The 21,482-nt window shown below is 34.6% G+C and overlaps 3 protein-coding genes across 6 annotated transcripts; 2 read left to right on the top strand and 1 right to left on the bottom strand.

Annotated features, from left to right (window-relative positions):
* The first annotated feature begins 8,391 nt into the window (after positions 1 to 8,391).
* LOC140967725 (amino acid transporter AVT1I-like) lies at positions 8,392 to 11,135 on the top strand. The gene is made up of 3 exons (XM_073428440.1): positions 8,392 to 8,675; positions 9,823 to 10,430; positions 10,520 to 11,135. The coding sequence occupies exons 1-3, from the start codon at positions 8,510 to 8,512 to the stop codon at positions 11,033 to 11,035; spliced, it is 1,290 nt and encodes a 429-aa protein (XP_073284541.1). The 5' UTR covers positions 8,392 to 8,509; the 3' UTR covers positions 11,036 to 11,135.
* Positions 11,136 to 12,315: 1,180 nt separating this feature from the next.
* LOC140967726 (uncharacterized) lies at positions 12,316 to 14,660 on the bottom strand. Of its 4 annotated transcripts, none has more exons than XM_073428444.1 (2): positions 13,585 to 14,660; positions 12,316 to 12,815 (listed from the first exon to the last, which is right to left on the bottom strand). In XM_073428444.1, exons 1-2 carry the CDS (start codon positions 14,254 to 14,256, stop codon positions 12,807 to 12,809), a joined length of 681 nt encoding a protein of 226 aa, XP_073284545.1. In that variant the 5' UTR covers positions 14,257 to 14,660; the 3' UTR covers positions 12,316 to 12,806. The 4 variants fall into 4 exon arrangements, with proteins under 4 accessions (XP_073284545.1, XP_073284543.1, XP_073284544.1 ...); XM_073428442.1 differs by lacking the exon at positions 12,316 to 12,815 and adding an exon at positions 12,835 to 12,967; XM_073428443.1 differs by lacking the exon at positions 12,316 to 12,815 and adding an exon at positions 12,974 to 13,170.
* Positions 14,661 to 18,201: 3,541 nt separating this feature from the next.
* LOC140967727 (cyclic dof factor 2-like) lies at positions 18,202 to 21,182 on the top strand. The gene is made up of 2 exons (XM_073428446.1): positions 18,202 to 18,632; positions 19,648 to 21,182. Exons 1-2 carry the CDS (start codon positions 18,414 to 18,416, stop codon positions 20,971 to 20,973), a joined length of 1,545 nt encoding a protein of 514 aa, XP_073284547.1. The 5' UTR covers positions 18,202 to 18,413; the 3' UTR covers positions 20,974 to 21,182.
* Positions 21,183 to 21,482: the final 300 nt, after the last annotated feature.

Below are 21,482 nucleotides of genomic sequence, written 5' to 3'. Positions count from 1 at the left end.
CCTCTTTTTAAAAGTTAGACTCAGACCCAAATATTGTTAGGATCGGCCCTGCTTGGATGTAATGTACTCGAGGAAGTAGATTGTGATGTGTTTCTTGTTGATGTTATTAGGAACTAGCTGTAGCGGGAACACGGCTTTGCCATTTGTTCCAGGAATTGCATGCTTTGTCGCAATTTTATGCGATGGATTTTGGGTTTTAAAGTGTCGAACGAGTAGTTCTGCGATGAAGGTATGATATATTCGATTGTCGTTTGAAGTTACTTGTTTCTGGAATTTGAGCTTATTTGATTAAACCTCTTGTTATACTTGCACCAACGGTGGTAATTTATGTTAAGCACATTTACGTATTCGGGGCCCTTCTTTCCGAGCATCAAACCGAAATGTTCTCACAGTAATTGAATTGGAGATCGAGTGCTGTTTTTACTTCAGAGCAAGTAGCTGTTGGGGAATTACACCCTCGAAGCGATGCCGACCATGATGATAATAGTACCCAAAAAATGCGGAATAAAATAACCAACAAGAACACAAAGATTTACGTGGTTTACCCAACATAGGCTACGTCCACGGAGCACTGTAACTTTTATAACCGGAAGAAATATTACAACAAGTGTATACACTAATACACTCAATATTTCTCACACTCCCAACCCGAGTATACCGAGAAAATAATTTCTCTAACTCACACAAGAGAATTCTCGCACTCAAGAAAAAATACACTCTTTTTTCTATGCACTCTCTTTTTATCAAAGCTGAAAAGCTTTTGATTTTGGGATACAATAACTGAAGTAATTGAGTTCTATTTATAACTAATTCTAAACTCAATTTTGCAATGTTTTCGATGTGGGATGAGAGTTTTTTTATTATTTTATTTAATATGTGGGCCCCACCCTATTAAATAATCAAACCAGACATTTCTCTCACCTGAAGACTTGATTTCAATCATGTCTTCACACCATCAGTGCAGCAGCTCATACCTCTTTTGTTAGTCCAGGAGACCAACTGAAGTTAAACACAACTTCAGTTTTTCAATGATAACAGCCTTCGTGAGCATATTAGCTGGATTCATGCTTCCAGGAATCTTCTCAAGCTTCAAGAATCCATTCATCCGATCTCTAAGGATCCTCATTTCAAGGATTTGTTTTGCAGCACCCAAATCCTTCAAAGCAAATTCCTTTGATAACTCTTTCTCGAGTTTATCAATCTCCTCCAGACAAGCTTCTACTATCAACATATCATCTACATATATCAGTAGTATGATATAATAACCATCAAGCTTCACATAACAACAGTGATCAGCCTGATACCTCAGAAAACCATCATTATTCATTACACCATCAAACTTCTTGTACCACTGTCTTGGAGCTTGTTTGAGACCATACAAGCTCTTCTGAAATTTGCACACCATTTTCTCTTTCCCTCGTACTTCAAATCCCTGTGATTGATTCATTTCTTTATCTAGCTTACCACGAAGAAACATCGTCTTTACATCTAACTGTTGAAAATGTAAATCTTCTTTTACCATCAATCCAAGTACAGTCCTGATAGTAGTTAACTTTACCACCAGAGAGAAAATATCAGTGTAACCAATGATTTTTTTTTCACCTTTTACACCAAGGATTTCTTTGTACCGCTTGCTACCGTCATGTTCTAACCGGTACTCCAACTTGCTATGTAAAACCTTTTTACCTTCAGGAAGTTCTGACAACTCCCACATGTGATTGGATGACAGTGAATCCATCACATCTTTCATGGCTAACTCCCACTTTTTAAAAGTCTCATAAACATCCGATTTATTTTCACAAAATAAACCCAAAATTTCCTGCTCGAATCGTCAACAGTAGTGCCATAATATTTTGAGTGATCTCCAAGGGATGTCACAGGAGATGGTCCACATACATCAGTATGTGCCAGCTCCAAATCCGCTGATTTCGGTTCTCTAACCTCTTTTTTTTTTTTTGAAAAGCTCACCTTTTTCTGCTTTCCAAAAAATACAGCTTCACACAGCTTGTGTTCAATGATCTTTAATTCCGGTAGCTTTCCATTTGAAACAAGCATCTTCATTCTCTTTTCACTCGTATCCCCAAGCCTACTATGCCATAGACTTGGATTAGCTCCAGCATCCACACCCACTAATTTATTTCTCAAACTGGAAGTCATATAAAGTGTTCCAGTTTTTTTTACTCAATCAACAATCATGGCTCCCTTTTTCACTTTCCAGGAACCATCACCAAAGGTCACCTTATGACCTTCGTCATCAAGCTGTCCTACTGAAATCAGATTGTGTGTCAACTCTGGTACTTGCCTTACTTTGTTGATTTTCCAGACAGATCCATTTCTCATCTTCATCCGGATATCACCCATACCAATTATTTCCAAAGGTTTTCCATCAGTCAGGAAAAATTTTCCGTAATCTCCCGCAATGTAATTATCGAATACATCACGATTACCAGTGGTATGAAACGAAGCTCACGAGTCCATAACCTAAGAATCAACTGGGCTTTCCATGGATAGTAATAGAGCATCATGTACCTCCTCAGTAACAACATTAGCGTCGTTCTTTGTTGATCTGCAATTCTTTTTCAAGTGACCAGTCTCACCACAGCTACAGCATTTCACATTCTTTTCAAAATTGCTTTTGTCTTTTCCGTTTCTCGACTTGGATTTACCATGCCATTGGTTAAAACTCTTTTCGCCACTCCTGCCCCTTTCTCTATTCTCGAGATTTAGAGCAGAACTTGATGATGTTCCTTTACCTGAATCCATCATGCGAACTTCTTCAGCAAGAATTTGATCTCTGACATCATTGAATTGTAGCTTTCTTTTTCCAACAGAGTTGCTAACCGCTGCCCGCATCGGTTCCCAATTGTCTGGTAAAGACGCCAAAAGAATAAGTGCCCGAATCTCATCATCAAATTTAATTTCAACCGATGTCAGCTGTGAAACAATCGTGTTGAATTCATTGATGTGTTTAGCCACCGATACATCTTCTCTCATCTTCAAGTTAAATAACTTCTTCATGAGATGTACTTTATTATTTGCCGGTGGCTTTTCGTACATGTCCGACAAAATGGACATCATCTCCTCCGTTGTTTTTGCCTCCATCACGGTATGTGCCACGTCCTTCGTTAGGATCAATCGTATTACACCTAACACTTGTCGGTCAAGAAGTTTCCAATCATCATCTTCTATCTTTTCCGGCTTCTTTCCAGATAGAGGTTGATGCAACTTCTTGCTATACAAATAATCAATAATTTGTAGTCGCCAGAACGTAAAATCTGTACCGTCGAACTTGTTGATACTCGGTCCCGATCCATCATCTCCGGCCATCACTTCTCTAGCCTTAGCAAAAAATCTAAAAAATCTTTTCTGATGTGGAAGATCAGACAAAGCTGCAGCCACAGAGCATACTCATAATTCTTAAGAATTTTCACAACAAGGCTCTGATACCAGTTGTTGGGGAATTACACCCCCAAAGCCATGCCGACCACGATGATAATAGTACCCAAAAAATACGGAATAAAATAACCAACAAGAACACCAATATTTACGTGGTTCACCCAATATAGGCTACGTTCACGGAGCACTGCAACTTTTATAACCAGAAGAAATATTACAAAAAGTGTATACACCAATACACTCAATATTTCCTACACTCCCAACCCGAGTATACCGAGAAAATAATTTCTCTAACTCACACAAGAGAATTCCCGCACTCAATAAAAAAATACACTTTTTTTTTATATGCACTCTCTTTTTATCAAAGCTGAAAAGCTTTTGATTTTGGGATACAATAACTGAAGGAATTGAGTTCTATTTATAACTAATTCCTAAACTCAATTTTGCAATGTTTTCGATGTGGGATGAGAGTTTTTTTTATTATTTTATTTAATATGTAGACCCCACTCTATTAAATAATCAAACCTAACAGTAGCTAGAGTCCATCTTTTCGAATTGTTCTAGCCTCGCGTATCATTAAAATTGAAGTGTTGTATGCTTCCTTACAGGCTACTTATCCACGGTCTTGATCTTCAGTTAAAGAGTCCGACTGTATGTCCGGTTCAAATGTTTGTGAGATGAACTTGTCTACCATAAATCTAATTGATCTTCAATTATGTAGGTTGGATTAATAAAGGTATTGGGTTGTGAGGTTTATGGGCTTTCCATGTGAGTGAATGTAAATTTGGATAGGTGGGTTTGTCTCACATCGGAAAAATAAAGTGGTATATATAAGTTTATATTGTGTTGCACTTTATGGGAGTGTAACAATTATTGTTCAAGAGGTTCTCGCTCGCGCACGACGGTGCAGGGGGTGCAAATCATAGGCCCGATTTGAACTGAAAAAGGCTTGATTTGTGTACAAGCGTACGAACGCGACATAAGTGCATCGGTTCTTTGAAGTGTAAGAAGCTCTTTTCATGTTATCAATCCTTTACTTCCTTATTAGTCATAGATGTGAAGAAAGTAGGTTTTGCATTTGTGTGAGGGATACAACATAGCTGGCCCTCATATTGAATTTGAAATGAATTGAGATTACAAATGTACAATATTATGCTTATCCCAAAGCAGAAATTCAAATCCATCTAGAAGTTTGGTTCAATAATATATTATATATATTATTTCGTTTACTAAATTCAGATTCCACATCTCATGTGGTAGGGCGGGCATTTATTAATAAAATAAAAGAACGTTGATATAAAAATTTATAAATATTGGTCCATTAAGTGATGAAGAGTGCTGTAATTAATATTCATGCAGGTTGGCTTGGAGTGACGAGGCCATGCACGCATATCAACAAATTTGTTTGCCAGTTCTGCTCAGCATTTCCTGACAAATATATATAGACGTGTGTATATATTTTCACACAAATAATAAGAAAATTATTTAGGTACCGTTTGGTTTATGATATGAGATATATAATATGAGAATAAATAATATTTTGTAATAATAAAATAAATAGAAAATAATAGTTAATATAGTGTTTGATTTAATTGATTTGATTGATTAAATTTGAGATAATATGATATTATCATTTTGTCTTTGTTGAAAATATTAATAGAATATTAATAATATTATTTATTAAGAGTAATATCGTAATTTTATATTATTGATTTGAGATAAATTATTACGAATTTGATTGATGTGAAATAAATAATTAATAATTTGATTGATCGAGATAAATAATATTTGTACAAAACAAGTGATATGATAGGACTATTTATATTAGTACTTAGAAGTACTTGAATCAAACGGTACCTGAGAAGTAAATTTTAGGAAGGAAATTTCTATTTTACCAAGTCTTTTGATATGACAAGAAATGTCGGAGGTAGTCATGTAATTAATGATATGACATATTGGTAAAAAAAAATAGAAAAAATAATACTTAAAGATTAGAATAAATATTTGAGATATATTAAAAATGAAATGAAATCTTTATATTTAGGATGGAGATATAAAAATAATATCAAATCTATAACTTGTAAGTGTATATATTGTTTAAACACAAAAACTCTTATAAAACGGTTTCACAAAAAAACACAATTAGAAGATAATTTCGAAATAAAATATGTTTATCCGTGAGAGCACATCACCACATGACATGTGTATTGAGTGGATAAGAGCAATACATATGTGTGGTTGAATGAGTAGTTAGGATATATCTACTCAGCACACGTGTCATGTGATGAGTGGATAAAGATATTACTCATGTAGAGATTATGAACAAACTCTCACAAAAGATCTACTCTTTTTTAAATTAATTGATATAAATTTTTTTAAAAAAACACACACAATTAGAGGATAATTTCAAAATAAAATATGTTTCAACCTAGGTCCGGAATAATCTTTTGCTTGACAACTTTATTTTCTCTACAAACAGACGCAGTATTGCGAGCTGTTCGTAGAAGTTGTATACTAAAGATGATGAAAATAATTAGACATGAGGATTCGGGATCATATATAATTGACCTTCTAACAAGCATATTCCTTGGCAATTCTATCAGCCAAGTCAAAAGTCTCTTCCAATCATGACTCAACAAGTCGACATTCGACGACCAAATTAATTATCTCACATCCCCTATTTATTAAATTAATAATAATAATCAAATCACCCTCTCAAATAAAGCAAGTAATTTAGTCAAACCCGCCCGCCGTAGATTTAAAGGTGAGCTGAGTTATGATTTTTGGAACTCGTTAGTGATCAAAATGTGGATCAAAATGGTTACTCCGTTTGGGTTATGGGTTGGGACGGATTGGTTTTCCCATTTATTTTTAAAAATAAAATTTCAATTAAACTATCTTTGTTGTGATTTTAGATTTTATATATTTCTATTTTTATGCATTTTATATGAGATAAATTTATCCGGTGAGGGTGAAAGAGATCAAATATATTAGAAATTATTGATGAAGAAAATGAAAGACTATAGAGAAGACGAAATGATTTATTAATGTTGAGATTTTCCCAACAGTCTAAGTTGCGGAAGACTCATCCATTTTGACAAATGTACGGTTTAACTTCTATTTCATCAATTTATATGTTTTCTAGCCTAGATTGGGTGAAGTGATGGCGATATAATTCTAAATCCGACACAAAAAACTTTTATTTGTAATCAATGTTTGTACGTGGATTTTTTCTCCTAATAAACCAAATACTATATTTAATTGAGATTTTACCCTTGTAGGTAAATGATTAAATATTAAAAACTCGTGAACTTTGTAACGTTATATTATTGTTTTAAGGGAAAAAAGATGGAGAACTTTTGTAAGGACATTCGTTTGTACAATTGTTGTCAAACTAATATTGTTTTGTGTTTACTTTATATTAGTGTTTTTTGGGTTGTATGCTTTTTGGGTTGTATGCGTCAAAGTAGGTGCTCATAAGCCAACTTGTGGTATGGGTTTTATTGATTCTTATATAAAAATAATAATTTTTATTTTAATAATATATTACGATTTATCTAATTATAACATTTATTTTATATGTAAACTCGTATAAGCTGTATAGATAAACTCTTTTAATATACTATAAATACTTTGAGGTCCACGATTGTAGTGGATCATTAAATTCATCAAGAAGTGTATTGTATTATTTTAAATTTGTTTTAAGTCGATTCAGTCGTCTAAAACACGAATAAAATGTCGCTCGAGTTTGACACTTGCACCTATGATGTAAACATCGTTTTTTTTGGTAAGGTCATGTATATTTTCATTATACAAATGGCTGCTCATTTGACGAGACAGTAAACAAGCCTCCATCGGACTTTCCAAATAATTATCATTGATTGAGTGAACAGAAACATATTATTTTCTAAATTTTAAGAGTATTTCCGTAAATTTGGGTTGAGCTCGTCACGCTGACCCGTCCCTCCAAACAATTTAAGTAGGTTGAGTTGAAGTTTTACAAACCCATTTAAAAACGAACATAAATGGGCCTGTCAGAGCAGGTTGTGAGTCTAGATAGCGTTGGCTCAGGTTGGTCTGTGGGTTGATAAGCGGATAAAAAACTTGAATTTTTGTTCATTATGGTAATATATGTATTTTTTTTTAAATAAAAGTTGTGCATTTTTTGTGTCAATTGTTTTGGCTAATATGTACAAATATGAAAGCAAAAATTATGAATTTTATTGTGATTTCTTAGAAATTTGTTAATGAAATGATAAATTCAATTGATTGTAGGGATTTATATATATAGATTTTTTTTTTTGGTGAGCTTCGCCTGATCGACAACGTACCTTGATTTGTATGATTTGTATGGATGAAGATTTCCAAGTCTGCCAAAATTAAGGGTTTTTGGTGGACCATCCCAGCCGATTATGGACGGGCCCGTCTGACAGCTTATAGATTGATATGGACTTGATAATTTATATGTTTATTTTCATTAAAAAACTTGAACGATATCAACTGAAAAGATTAATAAAAGTAGAAAAGTCGGATATTGAATCTCCAAAAACACGTAGAATGTGAGTTGGCCGTATTTATCTCCATTTTTTTCTTCCAACAATGAAAATTTAGACACTCTTTAAATTTAAAAATTGTTTACTTCACCTAACGTCAAGATCAAAATTTTGAAACGAGATTTTTTTTTCAACACTCAATTATATCATGTACCAACTTATTTATTTTATGTTTATAATAATATAAATTTATTATTTCGAAATAATAAATTAAGAGTATGTCTCTTGTGAGACGGTCTCACGAATCTTTATCTGTGAGACGGGTCAATCCTACCGATATTCACAATAAAAAATAATATTCTTAGCATAAAAAGTAATATTTTTTTATAATGACCCAAATATAAGATACGTCTCAAAAAATATGATCATTAAGACCGTCTCACTTAAGTTTTTATCATAAATAAATACTATAAAAAATTAGAAAGCAGAACCCTAGACAATATCTCAGGAGCCGTATGCCACCGGCTAAGCCCTGGATATAATAAGCTGCACTCGCAGCACACAAATCTAGACCTCTCTCCAGAGTCCAGACACGCTCCATAAAATCTTTCAGAAATCCCATGAAAGCCGGCGTAGACAACGGCGATGGAGCTATCATCGTGCCGCTCCTGGTCGGACACAGAGACGGAGACGGGATAGTCGACTGTAAGGACGACGATCATGGCTTCGTTTCAGGCACTACGTCTTTCTTCAACACCTGCTTCAATAGCGTTAATGCTTTAGCAGGTATTTTTGCCACTAGCATACCCCGTCGATCTCTTTCTTCTGTTTGTTTGTGGGTTGCGCCTGGATCCAAGCTTTGACCGAGGAAAGCGAGAATCACGAATTCCTCTTTTTACTGAATTTCTGGGTGGCGGAATCAAAGTTTTACACGTAGTTTCTGGTCTTTTTACTTCTCTTTGAGAACATTGTCTGCCAAATAATGTCTCCTATATATCGAATATATTATTAAATTTTCTCGGATATACAGATGATTTTTTTCTGGGAGAGATCGTTACAACGAGGTTTTAACCTCGTTTTGAATTGAAATTTGGGATAGCGAAAATATCATGGTGAATATGTATACATTTTTGTCTAGAGAATAAAAATCATATTCATTTTGCTTTCTATAGACTAGAACAAACTGTTCATTTCATTTACAATCATTTCTATACAAAATTTATCATCGTCAGTTTCTGTGCTTGTCAATGTCATCATATTAATTAATCTACTGACATAATTTTTCGAGAATAGTGTAGTATAATATCATATTTATTTAGACATTCTATAAATAAAATTTCTTGCTTGTATTAATTTGATCATATTTAACAAATAATATTCTACATTCTTTGACATACATCAGAATCGATTGTGTTAAAGACTCTGATTTAGACTTAACTCAACCCAAAAATTAGGTTAAGAGGGGAGAATTGTCTATGTTCATTTATACAACTCCCAAAGATTTTATCCGATCGATGTAGCACAAACTAACACACCCACTCACGTCCAACATCTGGTGGGGAAGATTGTACAAGACCATCCATATATGAAATTCTCAGGGATATTATTCAACCGATGTAGAACAACTAACACTTACCTCACGTTAAAGAATGAACATCTAACTCGACCCCAAAACAAGCTAGTTCAAGAGAGATGATTGTTCTAGGGATAGGATTCCCACATCTTAACAGATTGTTCATTAGACAATTATGAACGTGCTTTAAATCTCACGAGATCTTTTTTTGGGAACTTTTCTACAAAGTTTTTCCAAGAAGAAAGAAATAAAACCACACTGCCATATTTTGGATAAGTAGAGGAGTTGTTACGCTTTGAGTGCATTGAATTGAAATGGTCACACGGATAGTGAATTGCTACTTTACTTTTGGTTTCTCAGGTGTCGGAATATTATCACTTCCTCATGCCGTATCGTCGGGGGGCTGGTTGAGTTTGATATTTTTCTTCCTCGTAGCGGCCTCAGCTTACTATACCGCTTTGTTGATTCAAAGATGCTTGGACATGGATAAAAACTTAAGAAGCTATTCCGATATCGGTGGCCGGGCGTTCGGGTCTAAAGGACGAGCAATCGTATCCATAGCCACAAACATTGAGCTCTACTTGGTGGCAACAGGTTTTTTGATATTAGAGGGAGATAATTTGTATGACTTATTTCCAGACATTGAATACAACATCGGCGGGCTAGTTTTGGGAGGAAGAAAAAGCTTTATTGTCATAATAGGCTTCCTTATACTTCCCACGGTTTGGTTAAACAATATGAGCATTCTATCCTATATATCTGCTACAGGAGTAATGGCTTCATTTGTGCTTATTGGCTCAGTTCTATGGGCTGCTGTGTTTGATGGAATTGGATTTCGTGGAAAGGGAACATTTGTAAATTTGAAAGGATTTCCCATTGCTTTGAGTCTGTACGCCTTCTGTTATTGTGCTCATCCAGTCTTCCCAATATTATATAATTCGATGAAAGACCAAAAGAAATTCTCTAAGGTACTACAAAGTAAACAAGATTTCAGTTATGATTACTTGAGTTTCCTATTTCGTTAGTTCTGATTGTGAAATTGTGACTTCGATCTCAGGTCATGCTCGTTTGCTTTCTTGTTACAACAACTAGTTACGCATTTATGGCAGTTCTGGGGTATCTGATGTTCGGTTCAAAAGTGGCCTCTCAAGTAACGTTAAATCTTCCGACAAGTAAAACCAGCTCGAAAGTAGCAATTTACACCACGCTTGTGAATCCATTTGCCAAGTATGCTTTGATGCTAAAGCCAGTCATAAGTGCACTTGAAAATCGTCTCACATCATGCCCTAATAGAGGGCTTAGCATCTTGATTAGAACCGGATTGGTACTTAGCACGATCATAGTGGCCGTGGCCATCCCTTTTTTCGGATATCTCATGTCACTCGTTGGCGCATTTTTGAGTGTTTCGGCCTCAATTATACTACCGTGTGTTTGCTTCTTGAAGATTTCTGGAAGTTATCGGAGATTTGGGTTTGAGATGATGTTGATATGGGTAATTGTGTTGGTAGGTTGTGTAATTCTAGTTTTCGGGACTTACACCGCTTTGCATGAGATAATTGAACGTTTGTTATAGTGAAGTAGTTTTTTCGTATGAATAACTCATTTTGATTGGATTCAATAAAAATTTCATCCATATCTATTGCAAAGCAAAGGGATATTCCTACCTTTGTGATATCAATGAATGTTGCCTGTCCAAAAAAAAAATTTGAATACGATTACATTTTTGGTTTGTATTTACATTCAGAAGAAAGACGGATTTTTTTCGAGCGATTACGAAAAAAAGATGATTTTTGATGATTTTTACAGGCGTGACAATGTGGAAGAGTATTTGATTTGGCATGAATGGACTGCCAACTTAAGTTTGATGTGAATGATTGGGTAGGATAAAAAGAAGAGCTTGTATTGCGTATTCAAACTTCATATAAAATTGTCTAAATCGAAAAAATTAAATAGTGAACCGAAAGTCGAATTTTGTAATTCAGATATAAATGTTAAATATGAAGTTTATTTGGATTGATTTTAGATTAAATATGTCAAAATCGAACCGATCGAAAAAATTAAAATTTCATTAAATTATATTTTTACTTATATTATATATTTTTTAAATGATATTTAGTGAATGAAAAATAATTTTTAATTGACTGATGTTTATTTTATTTATTGAGATTTTTTACTAAAAAATTATATAAAAAAATAACATATTATATTTCACAATATATTTATATTATTAATTTAAATAATGATATCAAAACAAATTTAATCGATCGAAATAATCGAACCGATTTGATAGAAAATCGAATCGAAAAAAATGATTCGAATATCAGATTTACATTTCGAAAAACAAAAAAACCGAAATAAAACCAAAAACCGAATCGATCGAGGAATACCTTAGTTGTTTCTTTTTCCTCCCAAAATCCGTTATACGATAACTTTGATTAAATACTTGGAATACTTGTGCAATTAGGTTACGTCAACTTGATAAAAACAACCAGTAATACGTACAAACTGGAAATCCCATTAGTGATTGAACGAAAAGTTCAGTTTTCTGTCATTTTCTTTGGACTCCCGGAAACTTGCGTTCAAGGGTCGGAGCATTTTCTTTTCCCAAGAAATCATTTCTGGGATTTTGTCCTCTCTTTCTTAACCAGATAAAGACCCGTTTGAATGTAAGGTTCAGTAGAGAAAATTAAGAATGTTTTGCCTGGCGCCAAAAATTGGGAACCCAGGGAAGATTTAGGAACGAGAACAAAAAGCAAATACGACTTAAATGGAGGTATTGATTGTATTGGCTACTTTGTTCCTCACAGCAACAAAGAATTCAAAAGATAAAGACCCGTTTGAATGTAAGGTTCAGTAGAGAAAATTATGAATGTTTTTGCTTGGCGCCAAACATTGGGAACCCAGGGAAGATTTAGGAACAAGAACAAGAAGAAAATACGACTTAAGTGGAGGTATTGAGTGTATTTGCTACTTTGTTCCTCACGGCAACAAAGAATTCAAAAGACCAAATCGGATGGCTCGAACAAAATAAGAGCACGGTATTGAAACAGACATACAAATGTCTCTGTTCAATGTGTATAAACAAAATATAAATCCAAAAACATGGCAGAAAGGTAGGGGTTACCTAACGTGGATATTGCCTCTTCCGTGACCCAATAATACCTCTCTACCCCGGTGCTTCCCTCTCTCTTTTACTATTCCCACCTAGATCGCTTGGCCAGTGGCATCGAGCCATTGCTATGTAAGCTGCATCTAAGGACCCCATAAAACCACCTTCTTCTCATGGAGCTGTGCTGGACATAACTGCTCATATAGCTCCCAGCCACCAAGCACTAAGCCTTCCCCTACAGGTACTGAAAGCGTGGATTGATGCACATCAAACGGAGATCATTTATTTTACTTTATGGCTCCTTTGAATTCATTTGTTGGTGCACTACTCCACTCATGTATCTAGATTATGTCTATCAAAGTGCTAAGGTGCATCTATGTAAGTCTATCTGCAATCCTGTTTCCTTGTCCAAAAATTTAAGAGGTTGGAAATCCAATCTTTTCAGATAAGCGGTTGTACATTTGTAGGCACTACTTGACACGATCTACAGCAAAAACCAATAAAAGAATCCACCAATCTTGCTTCGGGTTCATCTCAAAATTTTTTTGTGAATATTTTAGACTTTGTATTTTAGAAACTTGAGGCTGTACTTATTTGTCCTGTAGATAGATGAAACTCACTTTTGAATTAAAGATTTGATGTCCTGAGACATAAAAAAAACAAAGGTTTGCACTCACACGAGTGGAACATGAAGTAAGACTCGAATGATAATAAACAGAAAAATTAGATCTTTGTTTCACATTTCAAAAATCATCAAAATGCAAAGCCATTAAGGGTAAAGATAAACAAATTTGAACTATTAAATATCACAGAATATAGTTTTAGAATGTTACAGGTAACCTTCAAATAACCAGTTTGTATATTATATTGTTCAGAAAACTTATTCCAATAGGTTTTAATGAGCTTATTCAAATGTATATTGTTCAATGGAGACTAACCTAATATCTCTCATCGCTATAGCCACTTCGTTATTGAACATAATCCTAACGAGTCTATTGACACTATTTCTTTACCTTTCGAGATTTCCTCGGTCCCGGAACCTCCATTCTGCCGACAGGACACCCACACCTTGCTCGAAATACAAGAACCGCCTTCCCATTAGGTGGAGCCATCTTCTTTAGCTCTGCCTCCAGTTCTCTATGGTGATCACGATGCAATTCAAACAGTCCCCTATTAAACGCAGCCTTTTCTAGATAATCAGGTTTCTTGAGGCAATCCTCCGTCTCTATTTGAATATCGAATTCGGGGGCATTATGCAGACCATGACAGCCATGTTTACCACATCTCCTATCTGTACACACCATGATCCCCACAAGTGCCATTGCTGAGAACAAAATGCTAAGTCCTAAGAACCCAAATAACAAAGGGGAATGAACGATCTCCTCAGTTACAACATCTACAACTTCTTCGCCAAGTTCAATACTTTTACGCGCCAAAATCTCAGCGTAAGGATAGAGCAAGAATCCACAAGCGCCTACAACAGCAATCAAGATTACAACATCAATTATAGCAGAACGAGATTGCTCACAAGCCGGGATGTTCAATTGATTCGGAGAGTTCGATATCCTTTTGTTCTTGTGGAACTGATTAATTTGCCGAAGTTTCAAGCAAGTGTCGGTTGAGTTCACGGATTTGGCCATCTCTATATGCTGCTCAACCGAAATCGAGCTTTGAAAAAAGACCATTTGGATTGTGATTACACCGAATCCAGCCCAAGATCGACTCTTTCTCAAGAACCAACCAATCAAGATCAATTTTTGAATCAGACCCACAACAAAACAGTATGTTTCAGATCAACCCACTTCAAGAATCGGAGAGATATTTGGTTTTCAACGCACGACAAGATCGTAATTCGTCGGTGTTATTCATGAAACAACTCAAAATCGTCCCACAGTTCGCTACATCGATATGATCAAGGATAAAAAAAATCTAACTACAGATGATAGAGATAAAAAAAAAATCGAGATCCAAAGGCAAGAGGACAAGAAAATCTCAACCGGCTGGTGATTGTGAGAAGCAGAGACGAGAGGCAATGAAGTCAATTAGATGTCATTACTGTCTCGTACCTTCTATTCTGCCGTGTGTTGCATTTAGGTCAACAAATGACTACCAATGTTGGTACTCAAATAAACTCAAATATGTTAGTATTTTTTTCAAATGGAATTTTAATTTAAATTATTTCATTCGATAGTTTATAAATAGATTTTAATATATGATTAATATAATATAATTATTATATAGTAAATATATATATTTTAATATTTGGATGTCTCGAGCTTTCGAACTTTTATTTTCGATTTTTATTATTCGAACAATATTTTGAATATCTTACTAATAAATTCAAAGATTTTGCGTCAAATTCAAACTTGAACCGAACTCGAGCGATAAAATTAAAAAGATTTGAGTTTCAAGTCGAGCTCGAATGTAATTAATTTGAATCAAATTCGAACATTAAAGCTTTATTGATATTCGACTCGATTCGGTTCGTTTATATTTATATTATATTTTTTAATTGTCGTTTACTTATCACAATATGATGAAGCGAATGGCTCATAAATTAGACACACTAAAACCACAAGATTCTTTTTTATTAGATTTTGTGGGCCGTTGTGCATAGTTCATATAAAATGGATTCCATTTCCATGAAAATGGAGAATTAAAATCCAACAGTTTTGGTCAATCAGTTATGGGGAGAGAGATCATTTGAGTTGCTCAGTTGAGTGCAAAATAAATCGAACTGTTTGGATGTTGATCTGGTTTGATATTTGACAGTTAAAACTAAAATTTGAATTGAGACCAAAATAATCGATGTAATTCATGAAGTGTAATATCAATCACAGATTAGCCATGGATCCTTGGACTGGTAGCTTTAAACGTGTGTGTGTGCACGCATACACAGACTATCTAGGCATGGTTTACTAGCCTACAAGTTCACATTAAGATATCAGCCTTATTATTGACATAGTTATTGTTGTAGAAGGTTAGTTATTCCCCATTAGTTGAATAAAATCCATGAGAGTTGTATATATGGATTTGGACAATCATCTTTTGAGCTATTATTTACGTTGAATTATGTCCAAGTTTCAAGTCTCAATCTTAATATAGCAGAAAGATCGTTTTGGTACACATTATGAGTATCATTTTATCACGGATTCGTTAAGACTTCTTCCTTTGAAATTTGATCAGCCGGAGTAGATTATTTACGCCGCTTGTACAATCATGTGCAACATGTTAATAACAGATGAGTCGATAATTATATTCGGAGTATATCCCTACAAGAAAAAGATTTAACTGTCTTGAGTTGGAGATTCGAAATTGACTTCTTTTTATTAACGAGATTTCTTGCCTGTACATGATATTGCCTTTTTTTTTTTGGCATAGTAGATATTTCAATCGCTCGGTTATAAATTATTTAGCATCATGTTTCTTTGGGACAAATTTTCATCTTTTAGGGCTATTCATATTCTAGTGTTTTGTGAATGGAGCAAGAGTTACATTTAATAGTTGAATGCTAAAGTTGTGTTTGATACTGGTCGAGATAATTAATATATTCACAGAAAATTCTCATGAGACAATTTCATTAATCAATTTTGTAAGACAAATGTATGACCCGACTCAAATCATAAAAAAATTTATTTTTGTGTGAATGAAAGTACGAGAGATGGATTTTAAGAAGTTAAATAAAATCTATAGTTCTTATAAAATTAAATTTAAAATAATTTTTCAAGGAAAATTCTCTAGTCCAATTATATTAGACGTCATTTGGTTGGGCCTAGAATGTGGACAATCGCAACATGGGCTATATTCTGCTTTCAATTTTAATTATCTTCCGTACTTATCAAATGGTAAATTAGAGTAGTTTTTTTTAGAACATTTTGTATCCTGTCTGGAGGATCATGATATCTATTTTATTTTATTAAGGTTGAGAATATGATAATAATTATTTAAGAAAGACACCAATTTTTTTCAAACTTTTATATGAAACTAATATTACACTTTTGTNGAAGAACTTAAAGATAATATCTTTCAGGTGACCTGTAAATTAATTAATCACACATGCACCAGGTAAAACTTGCATAATAGGCAAACAAGCTCAAACAAATAAAACTTATGTGGGATTCAAAGTTGATGTTTTTTACCCCCTAAATTTCACATATTCAACCAATAAAGCTAGCTTTCTAACACAAAACATTTTTGATATTGAGCCTCACTCTTGCCGTCGAACCAAGGGATCCATGACAATAATTAAACATAAATTATTGATATAATTGAAAAGAGAACTTTTTAGAAATCCAGCTATTGGTAGGGTAGTCATATACTCACTCGTTCATGTAAAGCATATAGGAAACACAAATTGTGACGCACATCATTGGTATGCGGTTCAAAATGAGTGCAAAACTACCATTTATTAAAATATTAAATACAACGAAACCTAAAAGCATAGGATGACGGTGACTATTTGCCAAAGCAAACCACGATTCGGGCCCAACTCATTCGTTTCATTACTCATTATATATATAAATTCAATCATAAAAAGGTAAAACTAAATTTACGTGTTTATAATTCTTGTTAATGCAATTTTAAAACGAAAAGTTCAAAAATAAAAATAAAAAAATTATGACCAATGAGTGGCGGAGCCTGGCTGGAATTTTAAACTCTAAAATCTTATAATATTTTAAATTGATCTACACGGACTAATATCATATTATTCCAAAATTATACAAAATTTACATATATATTTTTTTTAAAAAAAATTGGACCACCTGAGGTAAAGTCCGGAGAATGGAGCTTATAGCTCCGCCCCTGCCAATGATGCTGTCTAAAAATAATTTCCTTTAATAACTTCTTCGCTCTCATTGAAATGTACAAAATTCTGATCATGGGGTAATGTACATCAAATAGATTTACTGATGTCTGCAGACAGAGTCAAAGTAGACAACACTAATTTGAAAAAAATAAAAATCATGCTGTCAATTAATTTAAAACTTCTGGTTTTGTAAAGTATTGGTAAATATGGATCAAATTATTCATTGCAAGTGGCGTATAACCAAGATTAATGAACCATCTTGTATCGCTGATTCCACACGCATTGATGGCGTGGCCACACTTTTCTTGAACTTTTTCTTCACTTTAACAAACTTGCGTTGCCAACCACAAAAATGGGAATATTATAATAAAAATAGTAAAAAAAGAAAGAAAATATAGGACACTAAAAGTTAGGCCACTTTTTGAAAGAAAATACAAAAAAGAGAGTTAAAAAAAGGAAAAGAGGAAGGGGCTGGGCCAGATCAGATTAAAGAGTAAAGTCCAGTGTAGCACAACAGAATCAAAAAGAAAGAAAAAAAAAGGGGAAAAGAGAAAGAGAGGGTGAAGATCTCAATATAACTTGTGGCTCAAAATTCATTTATTTTTGGCTGACATGGCAGTTTCATCCATTCTTGTCTACTACACCACTTATTTCAAGTTGTGAATTTTATAACATTTAAACAAGATAACCATAAAATTAAAGTTTTTTTTTTCTAAAAAAAGAGTCAAATAAAATATGGTTTTTGGGGATATTTTTTAAAACTTCACTTTTTAAAAAAAGAAAAAAGTTTTTTTTTTCACAAATATATTTAGTTATTGAAGCTATTTTTTTAACACACTATCAAGAAATCGATTTAGTTAGGTATTTCTTTAACAAGCTACTTTGTTACCCAAACTAGCACTCATTGTGTGTTGTCATATTTCCCAATTCCCAATCCCAATTCCCTTGCACTTGATTTTCTTTTTCTGTTCATTTTGCTGAATTTTATTATGTAGTTGGATTATAAGAAAAGAAGAAAGAGAGGAATAAGGAAATATGTTCGTAGAAAAAGACCCCAGCATAAAACTTTTTGGTAAGACCATTGAACTACCGGAGGCGGCGGCACTTCCAGCGGTAACGTCTTTGCCTGTTCCAACTCACTCCTTTGTTGCTGCTGAAGAGGATGGCTCTCACCAAGATCCCCCTTGTTCTGCTGATTCTATGCTTGAAGATAGGAACTTGGATTTAGATGCAGAGGGACAAGAATCAGCCAAGGTATGAATTGGAAGACGACCCTTTTCTTGATTTTGTGTGAAATATAATGGGTCCGTTTTAGTTTTGGTTCTTTTGCTAGACTTTGTGGACTTCCAGGGTAGGTTCCTGCTTAAACTTTCGTTTAGGTAAGCTTAATACTGTAGTTTGTAGAAGTAAAATGATTTTAATGTTAGGATTGACGTGAAAGCTTTTGCTTGATGCCATTTTAGGATGTGTAAATTGGAACTTAGTTTGTGAAGGTAGTTTAATGATTTTGGTATGAAGAATTATTTGGTTGAGCCATGAAGTTGAGGGATTTATTATTGCTTAAAAGGGAGCTGGAGTCTTGATTAGGATAGTGCGATAGGTTTTAAGGACTTTGAAAATGAAATTTTACTTGTGGCCTTCCGGATTTTCTTTATTTGTACTTGGAAGATGTCAGTATTTCTCTGCAAAAGCCACTTTTTCCCAAAAATAAACCTTCAAGAATGGAGCTGGAACATTTACTGTAGATTTATTCATGGAAATCACTTCTATGATTGAAAACTAAAAGGTTCCAAGAAAATATTCCATGCTTCATAGTTCATATTGTTGCGTAACAAATGGTTGAATTGATTCTTATCGAGACTAACCCGTGATTCTTCGCTTCAAGGATAGATAACTTGAGTTTGCTTTTGTATCTACAGTATACGGTTTGAGGAGTTTCAATTTACTTCTTGTCTAAGGTCAATGTGTCCCGGAATTCTTGTTGTTTGGCTTAAATGATTGACACATAAGGGTGGATTTAGCAATTCGGGAGAAGGGGAGACAAAATGAAGGGGGGAATGGCTCATTAGTCATTACATTCTTTTGACTTATAGTTTTTAAAAAAGATTACAATTAAATTGAATGTCTCGCCCGAGTTTCAAACCCGTCCTTGTTGACACATGATGGTAGTTGCTTCATGGCGTATTTCTTGCAATATAAATTATTATATGGAATTAGAAGAAAAAAATTCCATACATCTCTCTAATGGATGATCATTATGAGCATGCAGAGTCTATCAGACACAAAACAAGATGCAGCGAAAGATGGAGATCTAGGCCAACCTTTGATGTCAGAGGAATTAAGAGATTCTAACAGGATCCCACCAATAACCGATGACTCGATGACACCTTCTGCTGATGACGGTGCTGTGGCTATGAAAACCTCGAAAACTGAAGAAGACCAGAGTGGGTCAGGTAATTCACAGGATAAAACCTTAAAGAAGCCAGACAAGATACTTCCATGCCCACGATGTAATAGCATGGATACAAAATTCTGTTATTTCAATAACTACAATGTCAACCAGCCTAGGCATTTCTGCAAGAATTGTCACCGATACTGGACAGCTGGTGGGACAATGAGGAATGTTCCAGTAGGTGCTGGCCGCCGTAAGAACAAGAATACTGTGTCCCAGTTCCGACATCTAACTGTTCAAGAAGCTCTTCAGAGTGCCCAAGTGGATATAACAAATGTAATTCACCCCGCCGTTCTGAACCCCAATGACAGCACTGTCCTTACATTTAATTCAGATGCACCTCTATGTGAATCAATGGCCTCAGCTTTGAATATTGCCGATGAGTCAATCATTAACAGTACAAGAAATGGATTCCACATAGCTGAAGTGAATATATCTGTTTCTCATGGAAGTAAACTGAACCAAGATGATCCCTCCGTTGGAACTTTCGCTAGTACTGCAAGTTCAACGGGTGACAGGAGTAAATCTGTGTTGCCAGAATCGACCTCAAATTTTCCTCCTGTTCCTCCACAAGTACCATGCTTTCCTGGAGCCCCCTGGCCTTTCTCATGGCACTCTGATCCTTGGAGCTCTCCAATATCTCCACCTACTTTCAGTCCTGCTAGTTTTCCTGTGCCATTCTTTTCTACAACATTACCATATTGGGGTTGTGCTGTACCCAGTACATGGAATGTTCCTTGGGTTTTTCCACCAATGCCTACCGCCATTCGATGCGACACACCTCGAAGTTCCACTGATCCAAATTTCCCTACTCTGGGGAAACATTCGAGGGATGACAACCTTCTAAAATCGCCAAATGGAAATGAGGCAGAGACACAAAAAAAGAGCAGTTCTGAAAAGAGTCTGTGGATTCCGAAAACGTTGAGAATTGATGACCCAGAGGAAGCGGCAAAAAGTTCTATATGGGAAACATTGGGGATAAAACATGACTCTGTTGGTTCTCCCGGTGGAGCTCGACTTTTCAAGCCCTTCCAAAGCCAATCAATAAGTAATGAAAAATCTAATGTTCTTGAATCCTCTTCAGTATTACATGCCAATCCAGCAGCACTGTCCAGGGTATTAACCTTTCAGGAGAGCTCGTGAGCTTGTCCATCTCGAACTCCATGCATCACACAAGCTCAAGTTGAATGAAATCGATGTATTAGATTGCAGTGGTAGTTCGTCTTCGTCTTTTCGCTTGCTTTCATAGTGTTTGTGCATAATTTTATGAGATACTTAAGAGCTAGAATGTTTTATGTAATTGAGTGTAACATGCGTAAAAATAAAGAGCAACGTTGAGAATTTTATCTTATGCCTTATCAGGTCATCTCATCAGGTCATCTCAGAATGCATCTTCTTCTTGAATGAGATTTCTTTGATTTTTGTGGTGTATGTTTGAGCAAAGTGAGTGGTTTTTAAATTGAGGCCAATCTCTTGAAATTTCAGATTTTTATAGGATAAATAGTTTGAAGCGCTTTAACTAATTTTAAAATAATTAGCAAAAATTTCTTAATTTCCCCAAAATTTTCAGTATAATATGATATTTCGTTCTAAATTTTCCAATATCAAATTGGTGAAGGGTGTAGATTAATCCAAATGGTCTATTCCATTAC

This window comes from Primulina huaijiensis, unplaced genomic scaffold (genome assembly GCF_012295235.1).
Source record: "Primulina huaijiensis isolate GDHJ02 unplaced genomic scaffold, ASM1229523v2 scaffold27005, whole genome shotgun sequence".
NCBI classification, from domain to species: domain Eukaryota; kingdom Viridiplantae; phylum Streptophyta; class Magnoliopsida; order Lamiales; family Gesneriaceae; genus Primulina; species Primulina huaijiensis.
This window is presented reverse-complemented; position numbering and strand designations above follow the sequence as displayed.

What these genes read in the sequence shown, in the direction of transcription:
- LOC140967725 (XM_073428440.1), top strand. Translation starts at nt 8,510, where the DNA reads ATGAAAGCCGGCGTAGACAACGGCGATGGAGCTATCATCGTGCCGCTC. An exon ending in TAGCGTTAATGCTTTAGCAG is followed by an intron (nt 8,676 to 9,822) that starts GTATTTTTGCCA and finishes TTGGTTTCTCAG; the next exon opens with GTGTCGGAATATTATCACTT. An exon ending in ACCAAAAGAAATTCTCTAAG is followed by an intron (nt 10,431 to 10,519) that starts GTACTACAAAGT and finishes CTTCGATCTCAG; the next exon opens with GTCATGCTCGTTTGCTTTCT.
- LOC140967726 (XM_073428441.1), bottom strand. Translation starts at nt 14,256, where the DNA reads ATGGTCTTTTTTCAAAGCTCGATTTCGGTTGAGCAGCATATAGAGATG. An exon ending in GACCGAGGAAATCTCGAAAG is followed by an intron (nt 13,215 to 13,584) that starts GTAAAGAAATAG and finishes TTTATGTCTCAG; the next exon opens with GACATCAAATCTTTAATTCA.
- LOC140967727 (XM_073428446.1), top strand. Translation starts at nt 18,414, where the DNA reads ATGTTCGTAGAAAAAGACCCCAGCATAAAACTTTTTGGTAAGACCATT. An exon ending in AGGGACAAGAATCAGCCAAG is followed by an intron (nt 18,633 to 19,647) that starts GTATGAATTGGA and finishes ATGAGCATGCAG; the next exon opens with AGTCTATCAGACACAAAACA.